Source organism: Abramis brama (genome assembly GCF_963993115.1).
Source record: "Abramis brama genome assembly, chromosome: 3".
NCBI lineage: Eukaryota > Metazoa > Chordata > Actinopteri > Cypriniformes > Leuciscidae > Abramis > Abramis brama.
The window spans coordinates 3,876,504-3,886,036 of record NC_139965.1 but is presented as its reverse complement, the minus strand read 5'-3'; the positions used below and the strand labels follow the sequence as shown (position 1 = coordinate 3,886,036).

General features: G+C 38.2%; 1 protein-coding gene across 1 annotated transcript in view; it reads left to right on the top strand.

The window, feature by feature from the left end:
• Positions 1–207: 207 nt before the first annotated feature.
• LOC311079620 (uncharacterized protein) overlaps positions 208–9,533 on the top strand; it is a 29,222-nt gene continuing 19,896 nt past the window's right edge. Inside the window, exons 1-7 of the mRNA XM_084109208.1 lie at positions 208–882; positions 2,138–2,206; positions 3,857–3,919; positions 4,625–4,684; positions 4,766–4,801; positions 6,181–6,234; positions 6,324–6,374. Coding sequence (XP_083965334.1) covers positions 211–882; positions 2,138–2,206; positions 3,857–3,919; positions 4,625–4,684; positions 4,766–4,801; positions 6,181–6,234; positions 6,324–6,374 — 1,005 coding nt within the window. The 5' untranslated portion in view covers positions 208–210. The remainder of the gene's footprint in view (positions 883–2,137; positions 2,207–3,856; positions 3,920–4,624; positions 4,685–4,765; positions 4,802–6,180; positions 6,235–6,323; positions 6,375–9,533) is intronic.

Here is a 9,533-nt window from a genome sequence, read left to right as displayed (position 1 = left end):
ACTGTATTTTTGATCAAATAAATGGTGAGCAGACGAAACTTCTTTAAGAAACATAAAAAAATCATACTAACCCCAAACATTTTAGTTGCATTTGTTTCCTTGAGTATAATAAAATGCATTGACATAATTTATAAAAAAAGATTGTGTATGTATATGGCATTGAATCCTCAAATGTTCTGTTGAATACGCTTGTGTTTGCAGGAATTCAACATGAAAACAGTTGATGAGGAAAACATTGTGTTCCCAAACGGATCAGGACAAAGCAACGGCATTCATCATTCGCCTCTGTTTCCAGACTTTAATGTGGACAGCGATCCTTTCGCCACTCCAGACTGGGTTGTGTTTCCTCCACCTGATTTTTATGAAGATAACACACCTGATGTGTTTCAATCAACATCAGGCATTTGGGGTGAAGAAACGGACATTTTCCAGCCTTTTAAAGACAAAGTGGGCACTGATCTGACACAAAGCAGCTCAACCAATCAGAACACAGAATCATCGTCTTCAGCCAATCAGAGGGATCCTCTGCTGGACTTCATCCTCTCCAGACAGAGCAAATCCCAAGCCACTCCTTCTTTCACATCAGCGTTCGATTCCACCGATGTTTTCCAAGAAACGTCCACTAAAACAGACAGTTTCTATCCAGTGTCTGATGATATTTTCAAGACGCCTTCGTTCACCGCAGGAACCAGCGTCTCTGACATCAAGGCGTTTGATCCTCTGTTCAACCCTCAGAGTGAAGTTCTGCCCAATCAGAAGAGCAATAATGATCTGCTTCTCATCGGTCAAGAGACGAAGCAGGACGTTCCAACGTCTCATGTTGGTTTGCAGAACGGAGCCGTTGAAGAGATTCCTTCCACAGACACCTCCACCGGAGACCTGGTGAGAACATCTGTCCACTAAAGACCCCATGAAATCAAGTTTCCTGGCTTTTAATCCATATCTGTTTGTTTTGAGCTCATCTATATCTAGTGTGACTCTAATGGCCCTATTTTAACGATCTAAGCTCCTGGTCTAAAGCACACGGCGCAAGTGCACTTAGGGCGTCCAAATCCACTTTTGCTAGTTTAACGAAGGGAAAAATGGTCGGCGCTCCTGGCGCATGGTCTAAAAGGGTTGTCTCTATTCTCATAATGAGTAATGGGTGTGTTTTGGGCGTAACATGCAATAAACCAATCAGAGTCTCATCTCCCATTCCCTTTAAATGCCAATTGCGCTCACGCCATCGCGGATTCGCTATTTACATGACGGAATTTGATAGTGGAAAAACCGTACGCATCTCCAGATACGTAGGAAACGGATCTGCTCGTACGCGAGATAAAGCTGTGTGTGTGTGTGTGAGGTTAAAGCGAGACCATCTACGGGACAAGCCGTGGATTCCACCATATCTTTATTTACACAATAATAATCTTTTACATTGTAATGCTTTTATTTTTAATATTTGGCATGTTTGTGTGCTGCTGCGCATCCCTATTTGTGTAATAAGCAGAGTGTGTGTGTAATAAGCAGAGTGTATGTGCGTTGTGGACCCGCCCCGCTCTTTAAATAACAAAAGAAATATTGCGCCATTGACTTTAGACCAGGTTTCAGTTGGTCAATAGTTCAGTCTATTTCTGTTGCTCAAAATAGCAACACGCCAACAATGCGCCAGAACACACACCTTGTTTTCAGGCCAGCATCACACGGGCCACAAATGGGCGCAAATACATTTGCTATTTAAACAAAACAGCGCATTACGTGAAAATGAAAACTGCGTCGGGCTGAAACCAGTAAAAAAACACTCGCGCCGGCCTGGCACTGCATTGTGCTGTGTGTATGATAGGGTCCTAAAAGTTTACAAAATAAGACAAAGTAAGACAAAATTAACATTTTAATACTATGATAGATAGCAAAGATATACACAGATAATATAGAATACAATCTTTCTCTCCCAAATCAAAATATCGATGACGTATGTTGCACTACGTTGATTTTTGTCCAATCAAATGCTCTCTAGACCGACTAACCCCGATGTCAGGTTCCAACTTCCTGTTTCAGCAGGAAACACTCATCTTATCATTTCATGGGGTCTTTAGGGTTTCATTAGACCCATTTGTTTCTCACCCAAAACAAAATGGCAGTTGTTTTGTTCTTGTAGATGTTCAGGAGGCGTCCACCGAAACCTGCTCCTCGCAGTAAAGCCCCTAAGAGCGTCCATCAGCCTCAGGTATCACTCCTTTACCGGAAACTTCTCTCATTATTTCTTCTCATCCCTTTCCTTTTCCCCATATTAGTGTTCTGTGGGAGATGTAGTGGATGTGATTTGATGATCACAAGAGAGAATGAGTTAGTCTGGATACAGAATAACTCATTCTCTCTTTTTTAATACTACAATAACAGTACAGGTAAACATAAACATAATTGCACATAGGATTACAAGTATTATACAATTCAATTTAAAGTCCATTTACACAAAACAAAACTAGAGGGATCATTTTATTTTCAAACAAATCATTTAGATTTTTAAATATTATCTAGTTGCTATTTATATGTATTTGTAGTATTTATATCAACATGAAGTAAATATTACAGTATTGAGCAAAAATATTTGCTTATTGTTCTCTTAAAACACTTTTCTGGTAATATTGTGCGTCAAAATCTTTTTTGTTTGAAAAATTATTTGTTTCATTAAGCAGCCTTTTTTTTAGGAAAACTGCTAGGAAAATGGGTGAAATCCATGGAATAAGAGAAAAACGTCTTGTGGTGCCTTTGAATGTCAAAAAAAGATGGTCTTATTTTTTACAGAATAACGTTGAGAAGACGCCCTTTGAAACTGAATGTAGACGTTTATGTTTGCAAGCCATTAAACAAGCCATAAAGACAGACTGGACTGATGAAACCTGCTATGATTTACCTACTATTAGACTACTATCTAACATTGAAACACATAACTTTTTAAATATAGATTATAAATCTCATTAATTTGCAACTACATGTCAGCTAAATCTCATTAATTTGCAACTACATGTCAACTAACTCATTAATTTGCAACTCAATCTCATTAATTTGCAACTACATGTCAACTAACTCTCATTCATTTGCAACTACATGTCAACTAACTCATTAATTTGCAACTACGTCAACTAACTCATTAATTTGCAACTACATGTCAACTAACTCATTAATTTGCAACTACATGTCAACTAACTCATTAATTTGCAACTCAATCTCATTAATTTGCAACTACATGTCAACTAACTCATTAATTTGCAACTCAATCTCATTAATTTGCAACTACATGTCAACTAACTCATTAATTTGCAACTACATGTCAACTAACTCATTAATTTGCAACTCAATCTCATTAATTTGCAACTACATGTCAACTAACTCATTAATTTGCAACTCAATCTCATTCATTTGCAACTACATGTCAACTAACTCATTAATTTGCAACTACGTCAACTAACTCATTAATTTGCAACTACATGTCAACTAACTCATTAATTTGCAACTACATGTCAACAAACTCTCATTAGAGGGTTAGTAGACTGTAGTAGACTGTTAGGTTAGGGTTCGGGTTAGTAGAAGTTGACATGTAGTTGCAAAGTTACTTATAGTCAGTAAAATATCTGTTGGGGAGCATCAAAACATGTTAGCAGATATTAATTATTATTATTATTATTATTATTATTATTAAGCAGCAAAGTTACTTGTAGTTAGTAGAATGTCTTAAGTGGACCATCGAAACAAAGCGTTACCTGAATTTTATTTTCACTCCGCTATTATTGTATTTTTGAGTTTAAATGCAATCTTCACATCTTATCTACGCTCTGTTATCTGTTCAACACTATCATGAAATGTTTTGATCTGGCAGAACACGACGGCTGAGGTCGAGAGCGATCTGCCAGTTTATGAGGATGTTCTTCTCATCGGTCAGGTATGTGTGCCACAGTTTCAGCGCACTGGTTCCTGAAGTATTTTTTCCATTTGTTTCGTTTCATTTCATTTCAAAACAGTCTTTGTTAAAGCATTATAATCTATAAACCAAACCAACCAGCTATGAGGAGCATCATAACATTACAAACTTTGGTTTGAAGCAAAAAAGTATTTGATAATTGGACATAAAATACAAGACTGTGAACTCAATGGTTATAGTGATGGAAAGAACTACAGTCCCATGAGGCATTGCAAACTGCATAATCAAATTAAAGTTTTCTGTACAGCTTCATGGGTAAAACACGATTATTGTAAAACTAAGTTGAAATAATGCAGGCTAATCAATTTCCCTATGGAGAAAATGATTGGAGTTTTTACTTCCGGAACCCGGCTGTTGAAATCTACGGTTGGTTCAGAAAAAAAGAGATGTTTTATAATTGTTAGAATGTTTCTATAGTTATTTAATTATTCAAATGTTTTGCATAATTTGACAGACTGTAGATAAAAGATAAATGCTGAAGGCATGTTAAAAATCTGACAGGTTTTAATTTGATCTTTATGTTGCAACAAAGAAAAAGGTCATTTAAATTCTTAAACGTAGTTGAAGAAACACCCTCAAATGGATTCATATGTATATGAATCATGTGTAGAGTGTAATGCTTGATTTAAAACAAATACACTTACATACCTGAAACGTGATTTACAGGAAAGGTGTGTGGAGGACTGGCCCGAACACAGTCCAGAACTCTCTCCAGAATGGAAACCAGTAAGTTCTTAATGTGTGAAATGTAGTGCAGAAAACCGGTGCAATAATACTGGCATTTCATCTGCTCTTTCTCTGTTGCAGTCTGGGAAATTAAGGCTTCGGAGAGACTCTGTACGGGTGAGTCAGACCGCCAGATGAATAAAACTATTCAAAACATTTTTGTTAATTGAATCAAAACTGACATACATTCATTTTTTATATAAAGTATTATATTAAAAACTTTTCAGAATTTCCCAAGCGGTTTTACTTCATTTTACATTCAGCATCGAACCTTACACATTTTACAAAAAAAAATTATAAACAATAATGTCTTTAAAATGAAAGATTAAATTATATTTTACTCTAAATCAAATAATAATAATAATTAAATGAATAATTAAAATAATATAGAAATGTCTGTAGCCAAAAAAGTCTAAAATTAAACATTAAATTATATTTTGTTCTAAATAAAATAAATAATAATAATAATTAAAATATTAATTAAAATAATATAATAATTTCTGCATCCAAAATAATTACAAAAATGTCTTTAAAATTAAACATTAAATTCTATTTTATTCTAAATAAAATATTATAAACAATAATGTATTTTACTCTAAATCAAACAAATAATAATAATAATTAAATGAAAAATTTAAATAATATATAAACCTCTGTAGCCAAAAAAGTCTTAAATTAAACATTAAGTTATATTTTATTCTAAATAAAATAAATAATAATAATAATAAAAATATTAATTAAAATAATATAATAATTTCTGCATCCAAAAAAAATACAAAAAATGTATTTAAAATTTAACATTAAATTCTATTTTATTCTAAATAAAATATTATAAACAGTAATGTATTTTACTCTAAATCAAACAAATAATAATAATAATTAAATTAATAATTAAAATAATATATAAATCTCTGTAGCCAAAAAAAAGTCTAAAATTAAACATTAAGTTATATTTTATTCAAAATAAAATAATTCATAATAATAATTAAAATATTAATTAAAATAATATAATAATTTCTGCATCCAAAATAATTACAAAAATGTCTTTAAAATTAAACATTAAATTATATTTTATTCTAAATAAAATAAATAATAATAATTTAAATAATAATTAATAATCTCTGCAGCCCAAAAAATATAAACAAAAATGTATTTGAAATCAAACAATAAATTGAATGTAACAGTAGTTAAAACAAATAATTAAAATAATATAATAATCTTCAGTCAATAATTAACCTCAGAAAACATACTTGGCCGACATATTTATCCTTGATGCATGTATTTAATGTAGTCTAAATCAACAAAACTACAGAAGATAAAAAAGAACTATGATGTTTTTCGAATGTTGAGGGTGTGGAATGCGCTAAAAAACACAGAAACCATTAAGCAACCACATAGTTATGCCTTGGCAACCACCCAAATCACACGTGTCTTGCTGGCGAGCTTCTCACACTGTAAAAACCTGGTTTCATAGTATTGTTTACTCTTGCCTTTAGATCACAGAAGCGTTCGATGGAGTCGATGGGACTGCGAAGAAGAACGGAAAGCAGGTACAATGCGAGTTACTAAACTCAGCATGAGTGAGTCTGAGTGTCTGTGTGTCCTTCACATGTTAATGTCGTCCTGTTGATCTTCTTAGACTCTGGGGAAAAAACTGCGACACTCTCTGCTGATCAGGAGGAGCTCAAAGGTAAATGACTGAAGATTTTTGACAACCAGTTTTAAAGTGCCCCTTTTATGATTTGCAGATATTCCTGTTCATGCCATGTGTAATAGAGCTGTTTGTGAATGTAAAAGGTCTGCAAAGTTTCAAAGATCAAAGTGCAGATAGGAGTTAGGTGTTTTTGTCTCCTAAAAGAAAGAAAGTGATTCTGAACTGAAACGAGTCATCAGTAATTCCAATCTCACGTCCTGCTGAACCTGCATAGGTTTGTACCTAATTTGCATAATGCCAGCCTCTTGTCTTGATTGGCTGAACAGCGTCTCTTTGCCCCGCCCTCAAACACTAGTGTATCAGAGACTGGAAGAGCTTGGTTTGTGTTGTTCATGTCGAGAAGATGCTGTTTTACCGTAGTGAGAATCCACTATGGTAAAACCCAATCACAACAGACTGGGCCATCTGACCAATCAGAGCAGAGTAGACCAATCACAACAGACTGGGCCATCTGACCAATCAGAGCAGAGTAGACCAAACACAACAGACTGGGCCATCTGACCAATCAGAGCAGAGTAGACCAATCACAACACACTGGGCCATCTGACCAATCAGAGCAGAGTAGACCAATCACAACAGACTGGGCAATCTGACCAATCAGAGCTGAGTAGACCAATCACAGCAGACTGGGCCATCTGACCAATCAGAGCTGAGTAGACCAATCACAGCAGACTGGGCCATCTGACCAATCAGAGCAGAGTAGACCAATCACAACAGACTGGGCAATCTGACCAATCAGAGCTGAGTAGACCAATCACAACAGACTGGGCCATCTGACCAATCAGAGCAGAGTAGACCAATCACAACACACTGGGCCATCTGACCAATCAGAGCAGAGTAGACCAATCACAACAGACTGGGCAATCTGACCAATCAGAGCTGAGTAGACCAATCACAGCAGACTGGGCTATCTGACCAATCAGAGCAGAGTAGACCAATCACAACAGACTGGGCAATCTGACCAATCAGAGCTGAGTAGACCAATCACAGCAGACTGGGAAATCTGACCAATCAGAGCAGACTAGACCAAACACAACAGACTGGGCCATCTGACCAATCAGAGCAGAGTAGACCAATCACAACACACTGGGCCATCTGACCAATCAGAGCAGAGTAGACCAATCACAACAGACTGGGCAATCTGACCAATCAGAGCTGAGTAGACCAATCACAGCAGACTGGGCCATCTGACCAATCAGAGCAGAGTAGACCAATCACAACAGACTGGGCAATCTGACCAATCAGAGCAGACTAGACCAAACACAACAGACTGGGCCATCTGACCAATCAGAGCTGAGTAGACCAATCACAATAGACTGGGCAATCTGACCAATCAGAGCAGACTAGACCAATCACAGCAGACTGGGCCATCTGACCAATCAGAGCAGAGTAGACCAATCACAACAGACTGGGCCATCTGACCAATCAGAGCAGAGTAGACCAATCACAACACACTGGGCCATCTGACCAATCAGAGCAGAGTAGACCAAACACAACAGACTGGGCCATCTGACCAATCAGAGCAGAGTAGACCAATCACAACACACTGGGCCATCTGACCAATCAGAGCAGAGTAGACCAATCACAACAGACTGGGCAATCTGACCAATCAGAGCTGAGTAGACCAATCACAGCAGACTGGGCCATCTGACCAATCAGAGCAGAGTAGACCAAACACAACAGACTGGGCCATCTGACCAATCAGAGCAGAGTAGACCAATCACAACACACTGGGCCATCTGACCAATCAGAGCAGAGTAGACCAATCACAAAAGACTGGGCAATCTGACCAATCAGAGCTGAGTAGACCAATCACAGCAGACTGGGCCATCTGACCAATCAGAGTAGAGTAGACCAATCACAACAGACTGGGCAATCTGACCAATCAGAGCTGAGTAGACCAATCACAACAGACTGGGCCATCTGACCAATCAGAGCAGAGTAGACCAATCACAACACACTGGGCCATCTGACCAATCAGAGCAGAGTAGACCAATCACAACAGACTGGGCAATCTGACCAATCAGAGCTGAGTAGACCAATCACAGCAGACTGGGCCATCTGACCAATCAGAGCAGAGTAGACCAATCACAACAGACTGGGCAATCTGACCAATCAGAGCTGAGTAGACCAATCACAGCAGACTGGGAAATCTGACCAATCAGAGCAGACTAGACCAAACACAACAGACTGGGCCATCTGACCAATCAGAGCTGAGTAGACCAATCACAGCAGACTGGGCCATCTGACCAATCAGAGCAGAGTAGACCAATCACAACAGACTGGGCCATCTGACCAATCAGAGCAGAGTAGACCAATCACAACAGACTGGGCCATCTGACCAATCAGAGCAGACTAGACCAAACACAACAGACTGGGCCATCTGACCAATCAGAGCTGAGTAGACCAATCACAATAGACTGGGCAATCTGACCAATCAGAGCTGAGTAGACCAATCACAACAGACTGGGCCATCTGACCAATCAGAGCAGAGTAGACCAATCACAACAGACTGGGCAATCTGACCAATCAGAGCTGAGTAGACCAATCACAGCAGACTGGGAAATCTGACCAATCAGAGCAGACTAGACCAAACACAACAGACTGGGCCATCTGACCAATCAGAGCTGAGTAGACCAATCACAACACACTGGGCCATCTGACCAATCAGAGCAGAGTAGACCAATCACAACAGACTGGGCAATCTGACCAATCAGAGCTGAGTAGACCAATCACAGCAGACTGGGCCATCTGACCAATCAGAGCAGAGTAGACCAATCACAACAGACTGGGCAATCTGACCAATCAGAGCAGACTAGACCAAACACAACAGACTGGGCCATCTGACCAATCAGAGCTGAGTAGACCAATCACAATAGACTATAGACTGGGCAATCTGACCAATCAGAGCAGAGTAGACCAATCACAATAGACTGGGCCATCTGACCAATCAGAGCAGAGTAGACCAATCACAATAGACTGGGCAATCTGACCAATCAGAGCAGAGTAGACCAAACACAACAGACTGGGCCATCTGACCAATCAGAGCTGAGTAGACCAATCACAATAGACTATAGACTGGGCAATCTGACCAATCAGAGCAGAGTAGACCAATCACAACAGACTGGGCCATCT